The 19,033-nt window shown below is 35.8% G+C and overlaps 1 protein-coding gene across 1 annotated transcript in view; it reads left to right on the top strand.

The window, feature by feature from the left end:
- The first annotated feature begins 808 nt into the window (after window positions 1-808).
- ntrk1 (neurotrophic tyrosine kinase, receptor, type 1) overlaps window positions 809-19,033 on the top strand; it is an 85,654-nt gene continuing 67,429 nt past the window's right edge. Inside the window, exons 1-3 of the mRNA XM_038305323.1 lie at window positions 809-1,215; window positions 15,580-15,654; window positions 16,384-16,455. Coding sequence (XP_038161251.1) covers window positions 1,019-1,215; window positions 15,580-15,654; window positions 16,384-16,455 — 344 coding nt within the window. The 5' untranslated portion in view covers window positions 809-1,018. The remainder of the gene's footprint in view (window positions 1,216-15,579; window positions 15,655-16,383; window positions 16,456-19,033) is intronic.

The following is a 19,033-nucleotide window of genomic DNA, read 5'->3' as shown; positions in this document are numbered from 1 at the left end:
CTCTGATGGTTTTAGTGTAGATTTCAGAGCAGTTCTTGGTTCATTTAAGTTCACTTCAGGAGCTTCTTTACTTTCCCTCGATTTTCTCGGTTCTGTTCACACCTGAATTCTGCTCCGCTGATTGTCCCTGACGATATATGATGTTTTCGTTTCTCCTCTTTTGTCTCAGCTCCTTATGTCTACCTTCTGCTTTGTTTTCACTTTCTTTCTCTTTTATTGATTTCCTGAACTGCTGCAAGTGTTTTTTTTTTATTTTTTTGTATCTGCCTTCTCAATCAACTCTGTGTTCGAGTCCTCCAACTTCACCGACGGGCTGACTTCTTCTCAGGTTTGATTGCTTTCTTCTCATTTCCAGCAGGAAGGCGCTCACATGATCAGGCCTGAGTGGGTTTTACATGTTTCAGTGATTGCACCTGAAGATAAAGATAAACAGGTCATTGCTCGGTGCTGTTAGGAGTTCAAAGAGCTTGCAGCAAATGCCCCCCCAAACACCGTCCATTTTCTCATGCATAAATACATATGTGATGGTAAACCACCATGAACTCATAAACAATCAGTGCAGAGGGATGATGATGATGATGCTGCAGGAGGAGGAAGAATCTGTGCCCCGGAGCCCTGACTTCTTGGGTCTGCTCTCACACCCCTATCCACCCCCCCCCCCCCCCCCCCCCCCCCCCCCCCCCCCCCCCCCCCGCCTTTATCATGCTCTCTGAGGTGTCTGGTGACTTTGGCCCATGTTAATATGTTGCTCCTCCCTTAATGGTGAAGGAGACGAGGAGAGAGGGAGGTAAAGAGGAGAAGCTCCAGCCCACCACCAGCATGTCCCCAGGGGCCTCCAGCCTGCTCGTGTGCCTGCCCCTCCTGCTGCTCACTACAGCTGTGGCTCCCTATCAAACCCTGACCAGCTGGGATCTCAACCCCGCCAGAGAGGAAGCTCTCCACCACTCTTCATTAACTCTTCATTAGGTGAAGCACTCAGACACCAACTGCTGCTACCACTCAGGTGGTACTCAGAGAGATGGACGTGGCACCCAGGGTCCTGGTGCTTCTTTTGCCCCTGGCGCTAACCCTGCTCAGCCTGTCGCCTGCACCTACTTTGGGAGGATGCCCGTCCGCTTGCCGCTGCTCTTTTGCCATGATGCAGTGCCTAGAGCCCAACGGGATAAGCAGCATCCCACCACTGGCTCCTCAGGAGAGTGATAATGTGACAGAAATGTGAGTATGGGCTCCTACCCGCCCTGCATGTTACCCGAGTAAGCACGCAGCCACGTGCTTTAAAGTTGCTTTTTAAAGTTCATTTCTATTGTCCCTGAATCCCAATTTTTCCCTGTTTTTGCTCAGAGTGACTTTATTGAGAGTTGTGGGTTCATTTTGGAGTTTAAAGTTATTTGCACTGCAAAAATTAAAACTGCACTGGAAAGAAATCAAAATCTAGACAAGTCATTTTTCTTAAAAAAAGTGTATTTGGATTGAGGAGGTAAAAGAGACATTTTGCCAATGGAACAAGGCAATTTACACTTAAAATAAGACAAAAAACAATTCCATTGTCTTATTTCAAGTGCATTTTATCTAATTATATTATTTTAAGAGAAAAAATACTCATTAAATTGGCAAACTATCTAATTTACCTACTCAAATTAAGGGTAAACACACTTAATAAAAAATAAATTGCACTTATTTCTAGATCATTTTTCCAGTGTGGAGTAAGTAAAGTTTTCCTACACTGCAAAAAATTGAAATCTAAATAAGTAATCTTTTCTTAAAATAAATGCATTTTGTCTTGAATTGAGGCGGTAAGTGAAACACTTTGCCAACGGAACAAAACAATTTAAATTTGAAATAAGAAAAACAATTCTAATCTAATTAACTTATTTTAAGAGTGAAAATACCCCAAAAATCTTATTTCTCTACTTAAATTAAGGGTAAATACATTTAATTGAAGAATTTTTTACTTATTTCTAGATTGTTTTTTTTTTTTACAGTGTAAAATGATTGTATTTTCCATTGATTTGAGCAGGTAGGAAAGACACTTTGCCATTGGAATGAAAAGATTTATGCTTAATATAAGAAACAATAACACAACTGAATTAAAATAGTCATGCCATTGGCAGTTCATTTATCAGCCTGCTGAGATTAAGGGGAAAATACTGCTATAGAGGAGAGATGGGGTTTATTATTGGGTTATCTGGTTGCTGATGGTGGAAAGAGAAAATCTAGTGAGAGATGAAATATCATCTAGTTTTATCTAGAATAATTCCTCACAAAACCACATGAAACTTTTCATCTCTAATCTCCACCAAAAGCTTTTTGTTTGAGGAAAATAGAGCAATATTTGGTCTTGCATCTCCTTTAAAAGTTGATCTCAAGGCAAAACAAGCTCTAACCAAGTTGAACGAATATGACAAGTTTAGGCAAACGAAGCAGAGGTTGGTAGTACACTGCAAAAACTGACCTACTCTGGAAATAATCTAAGTCATTTTTTCTTAAACTGGTGGATTTGTTCTTGAATTGAGTAGATAAATGAGAAATTTTGCCAATGGAATAAGACAATTTAGATATACACTGGGAAAAATCGATATCTAGATAAGTCATTTTTTCTTAAAATAAGTGCGTTTTTTCTTGAATTGAGGAGGTAAGTGAGACACTTTCCCAATGGAACGAGAGAATTTACATTTAAAATAAGAAAAAAACTATTTCATTGTCTTATTTCAAGTGTATATTATCTAATTACCTTATTTTAAGAGTAACAATTCTCTTCCATTGGCAAAACATCTTATTAACCTACTCAAATCAAGGGTAAATACAGTTAATTTAAGACATTTTGACTTATTTCTAGATCGTTTTTGCAGTGTAAATAAGTAAACACTACTGCATTGTCTTATTTCAATTATCTAATTATCTTATTTTAAGAGTGAAAATACTCATTCTTTTATCAAAGTATCTAATTTACCTATTAAGGAGTAAATACACTTAATTTAAGAAATTTGTACTTATTTTTGGATTGTTTTTTCCAGTGTAAAATTATGAGATTTTGTAAAATGAGCGTATTTGCTCTTAATTTGGGAAGATTAACAGGATAACCTGCTAAAAGAAATATTGTTTCTCTCCTCAAGATGAGATAATTTGATATACCCTTGAAATAAGATAATGTAGCTGTAATTTTCTCATTTTATGTTTTTCCATTTGCAAATTGTCTTACTTACCTTCCCATGTAAAGGGAAGATCCCTTCATTTCAAGAAAAAAAGACTTATTCACACTTCATTTTTTGCAGTGTATGGAGCTTGTCATGACCAGACTTGTCTTTTTTTTTTTTTTTTTTTTTTACAAAATTAAAAGTATAAAATAAGACAATGAAAGTAAAGTTTAAGTATGAAGTCATAAAATAAGAAATATGTTGGATGTAAAAGATAAGATGTGGAAAAAAAATAAACCTGGTAGATTAATCTTTTGACCTTTATGGGAAGGTCCTCATTTAAAGGTCTTTACAGTGCAAAAATGGAAATCTAAATAAGTCATTTTTTCTTAAACTAAGTGCATTTGTTCTTGAATTGAGGAGGTAAGTGAGATACTTTGCCAGTGGAACAAGACAATTTACATTTAAAATAAGAAAAAGTAACCACATTGTCTTATTTCAAGTGGATATTATCTAATAATCTTATTTTAAGAGTAAAAATACTCATTCCATTGGCAAATCATCCCATTTATCTACTAAAATGAAGGGTAAATATGCTTGATTTAGGACATTTTTACTTATTTCTAAACCATTTTTGCAGTGTAGTCTCCTCTGCAAGATTTTTTGCTCTTAAAAACTAAATAGATGTGGACATGGAATAAGTTAATATGTTTTTTCTCTTATTTTAAATGAAAATAATCTCATTCCATTGGTAAATTGGATTACTTTATTGGTTGAATTAAGTGAAGAAAAATTGAGTTTCTCAGATTTCCATTTTACAGCCTGCTGTCATGATGGACCAGCACCAAATATTGATTCAAAGTGTTGCTTCTTTGTATTAATACGATTTCTGATCTGATTTACTAAAGAAAGCCTCGGCTAAATCTGCAGGATTAGTAGTTCTTGCTTTTTCAGAATTTGTACTTTTACAGTATGAAACTACATTTCAATATTCAACTTCTGCTTCAACAGACCTATCAACCAAGTCTTTTAAGCTTATTTCAAGCCAAACAGTCTTTAACTTGTTTTTAGATTTCTATACAAAACAAGAGCGGAATCTGTAAGATTATTAATCTCGTTTTCAGAATATTCTACAATAATCTGCCAGTTGCACTTGGTGAGACTTCTTGAAATCATGAAGTCTCACTAAGTTCAGTTCTCTCACTGCAAAAACGATCTAGAAATAAGTAAAAATTTCTTAAATTAAGTGTATTCACCCTTAATTTGAGTAGGTAAATGAGATAGTTTGCCAATGGAATGAGTAATTTTACTCTTAAAATAAGATAATTAGATAATATGCACTTGAAATAAGACAATGCAATTGTGTTTTCTTATTTTAAGTGTAAATTGTCTTGATTCATTGGCAAAATATATCTTTTACCTCCTCAACTCAAGAACAAATGCACTTATTTTAAGAAAAAATGACTTCTCTAGATTTAGATTTTTTGCAGTGCTCACCCCACTGGCAGATTACTGCACTTATTTTAAATAGATTTTTCTGAAAACAAGATTATTAATCTTTTATAATCTGCTCTTGTTAAGTATATCGATCTCAAAACAAGATCAGAAAGACTTTTTGGAACATTTTAAGACTTTTTGTAATGGTTAAACTTTCCCACACATTGAACTGAACAGGCTGTTAAGTTCCCATAAAAAAAAATAAATAAAAAAAAAACACAAAAAACAACAACAAGAACCATTTATGGTTGAAAATGGTGCAATTTACAGAAAACGGTACGCTTAGAAACATTTGTTGCTTAAGTGTAACTTCTTTGTCTGAATGTTTCAGTGCAATGGTCGGTTTACATAGATGTTGGTGCATTTTTGTAGTCAAACATTTGGCCTGTTTCTATAATCACCCGGCTGATGGACAGATTAACTGCAGTGGGAATATGTTTGAATAAAACCCGACTAAGACTGGAGACCTCCAGCTCGGCAGCGTCTGCAGCGTAGGACTCTTATTCAGAGTCGGCTTTTTAAAACTTTTGCCTGGAAAAAGCAGCCCAAAGTGACCACCTGTGATTTGAAGAGAGCTGCTGTATTATTAAGCAACCCACCATCAGCTCCAGCATGGAAAACTAAATGTCACTCTCTGCACCGACACGCTGTTCTCTCTTTGTTCCTGGACCTGGATCCAAGCAATTAGCACTTGTTAAGAAGGAACTACATTTGTGAAACACTTTTTTTTTTCAGCAGAGCAAGTCAATTTGCTGCCAGTTTCTTTTCTCCTATATGTCAGTCTCTTTCTCTTTCCTTCCTCCTTTTCTCTCGCCTACCTCTGAGGTATTTCCTTGTATCTGCTGCCGTTTCGCAGAGCTCAGACCGTCTCTCGCAGATGTTCAATCAATACGAGAGCAGGCTTCTGTTTACCGAGCTGCTCCTACATGCCAGCAAACAGTAACACTTCTCAGTATTGGCAGTGCAGGGAAATCAAGGCGATGCGTGGAACAAACAAGGGCCCATTAACTGCAGGACAGAGGCCGAAATTTATCATACACAGAGTTATAAATTCAATTTTGTGAATTGCCAGGCAATGCCCCCACCCAGGAACAATAGATGATATACAACCCACTTGGCTCAATCCAATAAGTAAGGCCGATGGGCGATCCTGGGCCCACCTGCCCTGTAATCACATTACTGCAGCGTGAGTCAATCAAACATGCATATAAACGTCTTGTGTGTGGCAGCTGACAAACAGGGAAGTGGAAACTTGAAACAATGCCATCTGCTTAAAGTACAGCAAGTACGCTACAGAGAATATCTTTATTCGACCAATCCTTTTATATTCCCCGTCTACTCTTCACACTTCGGAGTGAAAGAATTACAGACTGAGCCTTCAGTCAACCTTATTTATAGGCATGGATCTGAGAAAGCTTTGGAAAATTAAAGAAACACGGTCAGAGAACATGAGACGAGGTTTTAAAAAAACTCCAACTTTTAAAGACTGCAAAAGCAGATTTTGAAGTTCTTGTATGTTTTCCCTTATTCTGAGCATTGAAATAGAATGATCTATATATAAAATCAGGAATTTTGCACTTTAATTGAGATAATTAGATATGATGCACTTATTCCATTGGTAAATGTCTTGTTTATCTTTTGAAAACAATGAAAAATACACATTTACAATTACATTTCTTGCAGTGAATTTGGTAAATTGTTTTATTTACCTGCTGAAAACATAGGAAAATATATTTTTTTAAGAATAACTGTCATACATCATCACTGTGATGGTTTTGCTCTTAAAAAAACCTGACTTTTACAATCAGACACAAGTGAAAAGAACATTTGTAATAAATGTACAGATATGCCTATTAAAATAAATGAATGCTTTCAATATTCAACGAAACTTTTAGTAAAAGCGTTGCATTTTCTGATAATTATCTTATATTTTAGGTTTTAAAGATTAAATTCAATTTTTTTTGCAGAGAAAATGAATACACTGGAAAAACGATCTAGAAATAAGTAAAAATTTCACAAATTAAGTGAATTTACTCTTAATTTTAGTACATAAATGAGATGATTTGCCAATTGAATAAGTATTTTTACTTTTAAAATAAGATATTTAGCTAAAATGCACTTGAAATAAGTATTCTTGTAATTGTGTTTTCTTATTTTAATTGTAAATTGTTTTGTTTCATAGTTAAAATATGTCTTTTACCCTACAAATTCAAGAACAAATGCACTTATTTTATGAAATAATGACTTATCTAAATTTAGATTTTTTTCCAGTGTAAAAGAATAAGTTTTCCCCATGTTCTAAGTTCTCTGCAGCCTAGAGACTTAAAATATGAAGTCAGAATTCTGGTCAAAGGGTTTAATAAATGCTCATACCAGGAGTTTTATTTTAAACACATGTAATCATCCTCTCTATGCACATTCCAAATGTTTTGCATTGCAGGTTCAATAGGGCCCTAATGCACCAAACCCATGCAGGCTCCTTCTTTTGCTTTTTACGCTCCTCTAGATTCACTCCTACTCTCATCTGGACCTGTTTCTGTGCTCCAATATCCATTTGAGGAAGGAGCCAACCTGAGAAATCAGCTGCCTCTGATTGGCTGCTCTTTCAGGAAGTTCTGTCTCTTGAAAAGGACTGTTTTACTTCCTGGTGTCACGACCTGACCCGTCCGAGAAGCACGATCCGTCTTGCAAACGTGCGAACAGATATATATCCAGGTGTCCATAAATAATGTAATTATGGCACTAAAATTACTTATTTCTATCCTTAACTAATTAAAGAACTCTAATACACATCTTAAAAGAACAGTTTTATGATTTCTGTGAGACAATTTTGATGCGTTTTACATTGTCTTCGCTAAACTGCTTCTCTGACGTCACCATCGGACATGCTTAGAGCAGTCCGGCAAAACATGATTAAACCATGTTTATCTGCATTTTAGATTATGCACTCTATAGAATAAGGTTAGTATGAAAGGAAAACATAAAGCTAAAAAAAAAAAGGATTTATTTTTAAATCCAAAGCCGAAAAAGTTAGCTACCGGTAGTAGCGTAGAAATCCCGTTTTCATTGCAGATCGGGCAGAGACGAGTGATACACTGGAAAAACGATCTAGAAATAAGTAAAACTGTCTCAAATTAAGTGCATTTACCCTTAATTTTAGTAGGTTAATGAGATGATTTGCCAATGGCATGAGTATTTTTACTCTTAAAATAAGATATTTAGATAAAAATGCACTCGAAATAATAAAAATGCAATTGTGTTTCCTTATTTAAATGTAAATTGTCTTGTTCCATTGGCAAAATGTCTGTTATACCTTCTCAATTTAAGAACAAATGCACTTATTTTAAGAAAAAAACGACTTATCTAGATTTTGATTTTTTCCAGTGTAAAACAGAATTTGAATGCATTTATTTTCTCAGGAAATACATTAATAACCTTAAACACGTTATATTTTAGTACGATTACTATTTTGGCGAGGAAAAAACTTAATTTAGGTTGTTTTAACAAAATAAAATCGAGGGCGACCCGAATGTATATCTGGAAATGGGATGATGGCGCATGCGCAGAACGGATCGTGCTTCCGGAACGGATGGGGTAGTGACACCGGGGTGTGAATAGTAACGTTAGCAAAGCATCTTCAGGCTAATAGCTGTTTGAATCTGCATTCATAAAACATTCAGAATGTATGTGGAGAGCAATTTATGTACGAGCGTTTTTATTACACATGCACACTTTTGGCAGAATTTTAACTTCATAGAATTCAACAGGTTATCAAATCCAATCAGATGTGCTTGATTAAATCATCATCATCTTCATCATCATCATTAGAATCAGAATCAGAAATACACTGGAAAAACAATATAGAAATAAGTTCAAATTTCTTAAATTAAGTGTATTTACCCTTAAGTTGAGTAGGTAAATGAGGTAGTTTGCCAATGGAAGGAGTATTTTTACTCTTAAAATTAGATAATTTGATAACATGCACTTGAAATAAGACAATAAAATTGTGTTTTCTTATTTTAAATCTACATTGTCTTGACCCATTGGCAAAATCCTCTCTTAGCTTCTTAATTCAAGAACAAATGCTCTTATTTTAAGAAATAATGACTTATCTAGATTTTGATTTTTTCCAGTGTACTTTAATAATCCCAGAGGGAAATTACTTTTGTTACACGCTCCACTTACAGTTTTATATAATATATACACATCTCCAACTATACAATATAATAAAGATAAAAAAATAAGAATAAAAATAGATAAAATATATACACATATAGCTCTTCTGTATATATATCTGTACATATATCTATGCATATGTAAAAACTAAATCCAAATAAAGTGAAAATCCAAGTAAAGTGATAAATCCAAGTAAAGTAATATGTGGCGTGCAAAAATAGTGCATAAATGTCAATTTTAGAGGGGGGTTGATGACCACAGGTAGGAATGATTTCCTGTGGCGCTCTGTGGTGCATCTGGGTAGGAGGAGTCTTCTGCTGAAGGAGCTCGTCTGCTGGACCAGTGTGTCGTGGAGAGGATGTGAGTCATTGTCCAATATGGACTAAAACTCATCAACATCGTGTGCACATCTATAAAAGGAGCTGGACTACAGGGCTTAAAGAAAAAAAAAATTTACCTCATGCCTTGTGTCAAACAGGTGGAGGAGGGCTGATGATTTGGATTCTGCAGCACAGATAGGGGTGTCAACAATAATCGATTCAGCGATGCATTGCAATGCGGGGCTTGCACGATTCAGCATCGATGTGGCAACGTGCCATAATCGATTATGTCACTGTTTATTTTCTGGCCTCAAATGGACAAGTTGTGAAGTTTCAATTACTTCCGGGGGCATGCCAACAACAATCAAGATGGCTGAGGCGGAGGGAGATGACCGCGATAGCCGAGTAGGCCTAATTAAAAACCCACCAAAAGCTTAGACAGCAGATATCTGGGCACATTTCGGATTTTACGAAGTCAATGGGATTTTGATGCATCGCAATGAATCGCAATGCATCGTAGAATCGAATTGAATCGAATCGTTACCTGGTGAATCGTAATCAAATCGAAACATGAGGGCAGTGCCAATGCACACCCCTACTAAATGACCTGGATGCTTTGCAGTGATAGAGTTGATCAATGTCTTATCTGTTTGTAACGCTTTGCTTAAATGCCACATTTAACAACAAGTCCTTGTTACATTAGAAGGTTGGATCCAGTGCGTTCTACTATTTCCTGCTGGTTGGTAAGATTTTCTGCAGGCTTTTGTTACCCGCTGTGGAAAATGCAGCTTAAACCACGTCGTGTTTCTCAGCTGTTTAGACTTTTACTCTCCTTTTCATCTGCAACATCTTTATCCTTGTTATCTGAAGCAAACCTGCTTTTCAGTTCAAACTCTGCTTTTATCTCAAATTCAGGGTCTGAATGTAAAGGCCTTGAAAAGTTTCAATGTAAACCTTGTATAAACTGAAGGTTGCAGAGTTAGTAGTGGTGCTTTTTTGCCTCTATGTTAACTGATCATTTCTTTCCTCTATTATATAGTCTAACATGTCATCCATTTTAAAAAGGTCTGAAGGAACAAAACAAATGGATTTTAAATCTCACGGTTGACAACGTTCCACTCTTCGCTGTAACGAGCTGTTGAGGGAGAAGTCCCAGAGTTTATGCTGACTGGAAAATGTCATGAACAGAGGACAGATGGACCCAGCATTCAAGGAGAGACAGTCAGTGGGAAAGTTAAATAAATAAAACTAAACAAAAAGCGGAGCTGTGGCTCGCGGACACTGCAGGCGGGGGGGCGGGGCACCGCCCAATCTCAGACACTGTAGTGGGAGAAACACAGGTAAGTGTGCTTACCTAGTTTTAAGGAATGTCCCCAGTGCTGCAGTCCCAGAGGTCATGCTGGAAGCCGATCCTGGTCAGGGAGCTAGAACAGACAGAACAGGCAGGATCCAGATCAGGCAGGAACAGAAACAGGTGGCAGGATCCAGACTTCCAGGCATCCACAGGCTCCCAAGAGGGTACAGAGTCTGACTGGGACCAGAAGCATGACCAGGTGGTCACGCACAGGAGCAGACAGGATCAGGTGCAGACAGGCAGGCAGGCTCAGTGGAAGAGGGTAGCCGAGACAGGACGTGGAACCGGAACTTGATGCAGGACTTTAAACTGGTCTCCTCCCTGGAGCCAGGCTTACTGAGATAAAAACTGAACCTCCCCACATATTGAGCCAAAAACCCAGAGGACTCCGCGGGGGAGGAACAGTGGACGATCAGAAGACGAGACAAACATTAAAACCCTCTTTCCACTGGCTGCCAGGATCCAGGACACGAACCAAGGAACAAAAGTAACAGACAGGCTAAACAGAAAGACAAGTAATGACCTGGCAGTGAAAGGTCAGGCTGAACTGAATATAAACCAGAGGAAACAGGTGAGGGGAATAAATGATAATTGAGGCAGGGAGGGAAAACAACAGGTGAGAGAAATAACCAATTAGGGGGGAGCAAACAGGCCAGATCATGACAGAAAAAGCCGTTCAGCTCATCTGAAATCCAGTTCAAAGGAGATGTGAATTATTTTGATGCTGACTGGGCATCAGGCTCTGGGTTTGTAAAAGTTGAAACTTGAAGTGTTTGGGTTGGTTTCTCTCTACTGATATAAAAGACTTCTTCACTCCTCTCTCAAACCATCTTTCCCAAAATGCAAACAGTTTGGTAGCAGAGTCGTAGAGATTGAGGCTGCATATCAGGAGAAAAGACAAGTTAGATGGCTGCAAATATCTCTAAAGGAACTATACAGCTGGATATTCGATCTTTCCATCAGCCTGATGATGATGATGTCATTTTTCAGGATGATTATATACCTATCCACTAAACACTACTGCATACCAACACTAATGTTTATAGATTTAGTCAGTTAATGCATGTGGCACAGCCCTCAGAGGTTGCAGAATTTAAAATAACTGGAAATGTTGTAAAAACTGCAATAGCACATATATTTAACTTCACAAATATCTGTCCAGCAGCCTGCTTCATTGATTCAGTTTGGTTCAGATGGTCGATACTGTACCAAATCACAGCACATGTCATCTGAAGGCACTTTATAGAGACAGTTCAATCAGATCAGTGAAAATGCACTCCACCTCTATGACCGGTGGCGACAGAAGGCAGCTGCTTCTATCGTATCCTTAAATCTGCTGCAATCTCTGATGCCTGAGATTTGATCTCAATCTTACTCATGAAGACTGCGATGAAATCAATCCATTTTTTTTAACTTATTTTGATCTGAGATGTCCATACCTCAAAAAATGTAATCATAGAAGCTGCAAAAAAAAATTTTTTTTCCTCTAATGATTTAATAGTTTAGTGTTTGTCTACCTAAAGTAGGGGATGCGCCCCCTAGGGAGGGCTTAATGCTATTACAGGGGTGGCCTGATAGAGTTTAAGTCAACTAATGAATAATTTGAAGACGTAATTTAAAAAAAATACTTACGTAAGTCAATAGTGAACTCTGTTTAAAAGTAAAATCAATTTAAACTTAATAATAAGTAAACGTTAACTTATGTCTCCAAATTTGCAGCCTTGTTCTTCCACAGTTAGGCTAGAAGAGATTGTGAGATTAGATTTTAGAGTTTTTCTGCTACTGAGCCTAAAATAGGTCAAACTTATGGAAACCACATAACTTATTTTGTTTAAGCATATTCTCCAGGGTTTTAGTGTATAAATGAAAATGATAGCAAACTAACTACACTGCAAAAACCATCTAGAAAGAAGTAAAAAATTATCTTAAATTAAATATATTTAGCCATATTTTTAGTAGGTAAATCAGATGATTTGCCAATGGAATGAGTATTTTACTCTTTGAATAAGAAAATTAGATAATATTCATTTGAAATAAACAATTACTTTTTCTTATTTTAAATCTAAATTGTCTTGTTCCATTGGCAAAATGTCTCACCTCGTAAAAAAAAAAAAAAATGCCCTTATTTTAAGGAAAAAATTACTTATTGAGTTTTCTTTTTTTGCAGTGTAGCCGCACACTGCAAAAATGATCTAGAAATAAGTAAAAATGTCTCAAATCAAGTGTATTTAACCTTAATTTTAGTAGGTAAATGGGATGATTTGCCAATGGAATGAGTATTTTACTCTTAAAATAAGGTAATTGTATAATATGCACTTGAAATAAGACAATGCAGTTCCTTTTTCTTATTTTAAATATAAATTGTCTTGTTCCATTGGCAAAGTGTCTCACCTACCTCCTCAATTCAAGAACAAATGCACTTAGTTTAAGAAAAAAATTACTTATCTAGATTTCCATTTTTTGCAGTGCACACTGCAAAAACGATCTAAAAATGAGTAAAAATTGATCAAATTGAGTGTATTTACCCTTAATTTGAGCAGGTAAAATAGACGATTTGCCAATGGAATAAGTATTTTTACTCTTAAAATAAGATAATTAGATAATATACACTTGTAATATGGCAATATAATTGTTTTTACTTCTTTTAAATTTAGATTATCTTGTTCCATTGGCAAAGTGTCTCACTTACCTCCTTAGTTCAAGAAAAAATTCACTTATTTTAAGAAAAAAATCACTTATTGAGATTTGAATTTTTTGCAGTGCATCCAGAACAATATCTGTGAACAGGTGGAGTCCATTCAGCATGTTTGCCTTAATGAGTATGTTTTCTATATGCTGATCACCTAAATGTGCAGGATATGTAAGCGTAATCCTGACCAACCGCAGTCTGATGTAGTGGTCAGAGCGCCTTCTGTCAGGGAGCCCCAGAGCAGCTGTGGCTACAATGTAGGTTAGAGTCCTTCGACTTGTTAAAGTGCTCTATAAGGGCGGACCATTTACCCATTAAACCTGAAATGGATTGCAGGTCATCTGCGCAGCCTCAGCCTGCAGCAACTCTTCGCTGTGCTCTAGCTTCAGAAGTTCTATGTGATCCTGCACTGGAAAAAATCTAAATCTAGATAAGTCATTTTTCTTAAAATAAGTGCATCTCTTCTTAAATTGAGGAGATTAAAGAGGCATTTTGCCAATGGACCAAGACAATTTAGATTTAAAATAAGAAAACACAACTGCATCTTCTTATTTCAAGTGCATTTCATCTAATTATCTTATTTTAAGGGTAAAAATGCTCATTCCATTGGCATATTGTCAAATTTACTTATTCAAATCAAGGGTAAATACACTTAATTTAAGAAATTTTTACTTATTTCTAGATCATTTTTGCAGTGTGATCTATGCACTGGAAAAACGATCTAGAAATAAGTGCAAATTGCCAATGGAAGGAGTATTTTTACTCTTAAAATGAGATAATTAGATAATATTCACATGAAATAAGACAATGTAATTGTGTTTTCTTATTTAAAATCTAAATTGTCTTGTTCCATTGGCAAGATGTATCCTTTATCTCCTCAATTCAAGAACAAATGCACTTATTTTAAGAAAAAATTACTTATCAAGATGTTGATTTTTTGCAGTGTGGGCTAAAGAAGAACCCTAGTGTAATACAGCAAGATTCCTTTAAACTCTTTCACGGTGTCCGGTCTTCACCAGAGCTCTTTGGTTATTTCAAATGTTTCACTTAATTATCCTCCGCAGTTTACAGTTAGTCCTTATCTAAACCTTGCCTTATTTCTTTTTTTTTTTTGTTGGTCCCTTGTCATCAGTTCTCTGCTGTATTCATCAGGTTCCTGTCTCTCTGTGTCCCTGGGTTCTTTATAAAATAATCATTTACCATCATGCATCTCTTGATGTTTATGAGATTATTTACTTACAGTATCTAAGCATAGCTTTTCACACATCTATGGAGCTAAAAAAGTGTAAATGATGATCGCAGTGAGAGAGAAAAAAGCTCTCATCTTCTGTTGGATTTTCTGTAAATCCTCTTTTGAGAAATAATTTTTTTGTTCCTTTCTCTTTATAAACACGGTCTTTAAGGAGCAGATTTTTTCCAACCATAAAAAAAAAAATGCATTATGGTCGTCTGGAAAGATGACATTTTAGAATGAGTTTGTTCTCAGGAACTGAAGCAATGACAGCTGTAGTGATCCAGATCCTTCTGACTCTTTGTGCCTCAAAGTCACCCGATAGGCATGATGTCCTGAGATTTTCTAAATCATACTAACAGAGATGGTTCTTCCCCTTCTCCTCTTCCTGCATTGTCTACACATGGCGATCATACCTGCCATCTATGTGCAGTACTGCTGCATAATGCAGCTTCTTTTCGGACCACTCTACTCTCACATACTTATAAAGAACAGCCATTTGCAAACAAAAAATCCTCTTTAACATGAGACTACCAGTTTTTGCACCTGTTGCCTAATGTGTATGTAATCTTAGTTTAACTCCAACATGCTCACTATTTGCATGTACAATCTTTTGTTTGCACAACAATTTTACCGTTCCTTACTTAGCAGATTAGATCTTATGAGTAAACGTCATTTAAGATACATTTTTCTCCTAAACTGTTGTTCTTTTCAACTCTGCAGAGAACCATGCAGGTTGTTGCACATGTTATCACTGGAAAAAACTAAATCTAGATTAGTAATTTTTTCTTAAAATAAGTGTATATGTTCTTGGATTGAGGGGGTAAAATAGACATGTTGCCAATGGAGCAAGACAATTTACACCTAAAATAAGAAAACGCATTTGCATTGTCTTATTTCAAGTGCATATTATCTAGTCTTCTTATTTTAAGAGTAAAAATGCTTATTCCATTGGCAAACTACCTCATTTACCAACTCAAATTTAGGGTAAATTCACTTAATTTAAGAAATTTTTACTTGTTTCTAGATCGTTTTTCCAGTGCATATTTATTATATCTTTGGTTTAATCTTTAAGTCATTTTACAATAAATTTACTCAAGCAACAGCAAATGCTTTTGGTCATGACTAATTGTATTGTTACTCATAATTTCACATCTTTCCTTTTTCTTTTTTTTTAGCTACATTGAAAACCAAGCAGATCTGGAGAATATTACAGAGACTGACCTTGTTTTCTACAGAGAGCTGAGAAATCTGTAAGTGATTCACATTTCTTCTCCTTAAACTTAGGATAAAGATCTAATGATGAAGTCAAATAAATCACCTCCTGTTGTCACTGCTGTAAATCTCTGTTCTTATGTTTCTTTCAACAATGCAAAGTTTAATGTGTCTGCTCAATATCCTCAATGTTGACTTAAGTTAGTATCACAGTGCAATAAAAGTTGGGTGCGTTTAAACCAGAGGTGGGGAGTAACTACAGTAGTTACATTTACTTGGGTAACTGTTTAACAAAAATTTACTTTTAGGAATATTTTACTCCAATAATTCCCTCTAACGACCCCCTTTCAGAGACATAGACAGGTATCAGGTATTGCAGGCAAAAAAAGAACCCCAACGACCCCCCTTCCAAAGGGATGGATCCATTCTTCCTGTTCTATTTGCATGTTTTCTAAGCCAAAACAAGCCTTTGTTTTTGGTTCACTCTATAAACCCTCAAACTCAACGCTATATCTGACATTTTGAATTGAAAAAGCTGGGAAGTGAAACGTCTCCAGTGGATTGTTTAAATTTTTTGGAATACTTGGGTCGAATCCTTTTTTACTCTTAAATATGACAACATATGATGAAGTAGTGTTACTCTTGCATGAGTAAAATGTTTGTTTTTTCTACCCACCTCTGGTTCAAACAAAGGAAAGCCTGGTTGATTCATTTAGGTTTAAGATTCCTCTGAATTTCTGAAAATTGTTTTCTGTTTTCCATTTCAGCACCATCACATCGTGTAAACTGAGGCTTATCTCTCCAAATGCTTTTCAAAGAAACCTCAAGCTGCAGTATGTGTAAGTGTTTTGGTTGAGAAAGAGGAGCTATCTATCCATATATGCTGTGGTTTGGCTCTATTTGCTTGTCATCTCTTTAATGTTCATATTTGAAGTCTTTCTGAATTAATCAACTAACAATGCAAACACTGAAAAAAATCGAAATCTAGATCAGTAATTTTTTCTTAAAATAAGTGCATTTGTTCTTGAATTGAGGAGGTAAAAGAGACATTTTGCCAATGGAACAAGACAATTTACACCTAAAATAAGAAAACACAATTGCATTGTCTTATTTCAAGTGCATATTCTCTAGTTATCTTATTTTTAGAGTAAAGATACTCATTCCATTGGCAAACTATCTTATTTACATACTTAGAATAAGGATAAATACACTTAATTTAAGAAATTTTTACTTATTTCTAGATCGTTTTTGAAGTGAAGAAAAAAGGAGGGGTGATGGTGGGGGGGCACCAAAACAATTAATTGTTCCCAGAAAAAAAGTCCTCTAATTCAAAGATTAGAAAATAGTTTTAACTGTTTTTGTTCAGCAGTATTCATTGCCATTAAAATCTATATGAACATTTTTACTCAAACAACGATGAATTTAAGCAGGTCTTTTAAGGATGTTGCTCCAGCTGCTTTGCACGTCTAGAGTTTAAGTCAGTTTAAGTCAATTAATGAATAATTTGGAGACGTAATTAAAAAAAAAACCCCACTTAGGTCAATGTTGAATTCTAACAGTAAAATCAAGTTAAACTTAATAATAAGTAAACGTTAACTTATGTCTCCAAATTTGCAGCCTTGTTCTTCCACAGTTAGGTTAGAAAAGATTGTGAGATTACATTTAAGTTTTTCTGCTACTGAGCCTAAAATAGATCAAACTTATGGAAACCACATAACTTATTTTGTTTAAGCATATTCTCCAGGGTTTTAGTGTATAAATGAAAATGATAGCATGCAACAAAACCTTTCTACTAACTACACTGCAAAAACAATCTAGAAAGAAGTAAAAAATTATCTTAAATTAAATATATTTAGCCTTATTTTTAGTAGGTAAATCAGATGATTTGCCAATGGAATGGGTATTTTACTCTTTCAATAAGAAAATTAGATAATATTCATTTGAAATAAGACAATACAATTACTTTTTCTTATTTTAAATCTGAACACTGGAAAAAAATCGAAATCTAGATAAGTAATTTTTTTCTTAAAATAAGTGCATTTGTTCTTGAATTAAGGAAGTAAAGGTGACATCTTGCCAATGGAATGAGACAATTTACACTTAAAATAAGAAAACACAATTGCATTGTCTTATTTCAAGTGTATATTATCTAATTATCTTATTTTAAGAGTAGAAATTTGGCAAACTATCTCATATACCTACTCAAATTAAGGGTAAATACACTTAATTTAAGAAACCTTTACTTATTTCTAGATTGTTTTTCCAGTGAATTGTCTTTTAAGGATGTTGCTCCAGCTGCTTTGCACGTCTACAGGTTGAACATGTTTTCCATTCTGGGGAAACTCTCCACTTTCTTTTTAAAGACATGTCTTTTTGCAGATTCTTGGGGGTATTTTGGTTTGGACCTTCAGCCACTTAAACAGATGGACATGCCATGATGGAAATAATTTCTGTTGCTTTGGCGGAGTGTTTTATGTTGTTGTCCAGTATGAAGTTCAATTCAATTCTGTTTATTTCTATAGCGCCAATTCACATCATGTCATCTCAAGGCACTTTACAGTTCAACCAGATCATCCAGTCAGATTGATTCAAAGTTTTCTATCTAAGGAAAACCAGTTGATTGCATCGACTCATTGACTCTTCAGCAATCCCTCACACTAAGCATGCTTGTAGCGACAGTGGAGAGGAAAAACTCCCTTTTAACAGGAAGAAACCTCCAGGCTCAGTGTGAGCGGCCATATGCCGAGGCCAACTGGGGTTCAAAGTTGAACCTTTGCCACAATCACTGATCTTTTTTTAGCTTTCAACTGTCACTTTATTCCTGTATTTATTTTTTCCCACCTTATAGTCATTTCCAATCTGTTTCTTGTGCCTGCTGAAGAAAAGCAAAATCCTTCCATCCATTTTCTGTCTCGCTTCAACCCAGCTGGTGTTGCGAAGGGTGCTGGTGCCGATCTCCAGCTGTCTACGGTCGAGAGGCGGGGTCCACCCTGGACAGGTCACCAGTCCATCGCAGGGCAACACAGAGACAAACTATCATTCACACACACACTCACACTTAAGGAGAATTTAGAGAAGCCAATTAACTATGTAAAACCATGTCCCTGAAGGCTGCTACTCTAGTTCATGCTGTCCAAGGTGGACAGTCATGCTTTAGGAGGTTATTGGTTTCATAATGGGTTGAACAGCACTGGTGACCCAATGACCACTGGAGGCACCGGCTCCCCCATGATCCAGCAACTTAAGTGGATTAAAACTGCTGTGTTCTGTGCTCTTTGTTCTTTAATGTTCTCTAGCAAATTTCTTAGACCTTCAGACAGCAGCTTGATGCGTTTTTAAGTTTTTTGCATGCAAAAATGGGTGTTGAGAGATCCTGCAGGATGTTTTGTCCGTCTAGTGCAGTGTTAAATGTACATT

The sequence above is a fragment of the Cyprinodon tularosa genome, unplaced genomic scaffold, assembly GCF_016077235.1.
Source record: "Cyprinodon tularosa strain WSP-4 unplaced genomic scaffold, ASM1607723v1 ctg556, whole genome shotgun sequence".
NCBI classification, from domain to species: Eukaryota; Metazoa; Chordata; class Actinopteri; order Cyprinodontiformes; family Cyprinodontidae; genus Cyprinodon; species Cyprinodon tularosa.
This window is presented reverse-complemented; position numbering and strand designations above follow the sequence as displayed.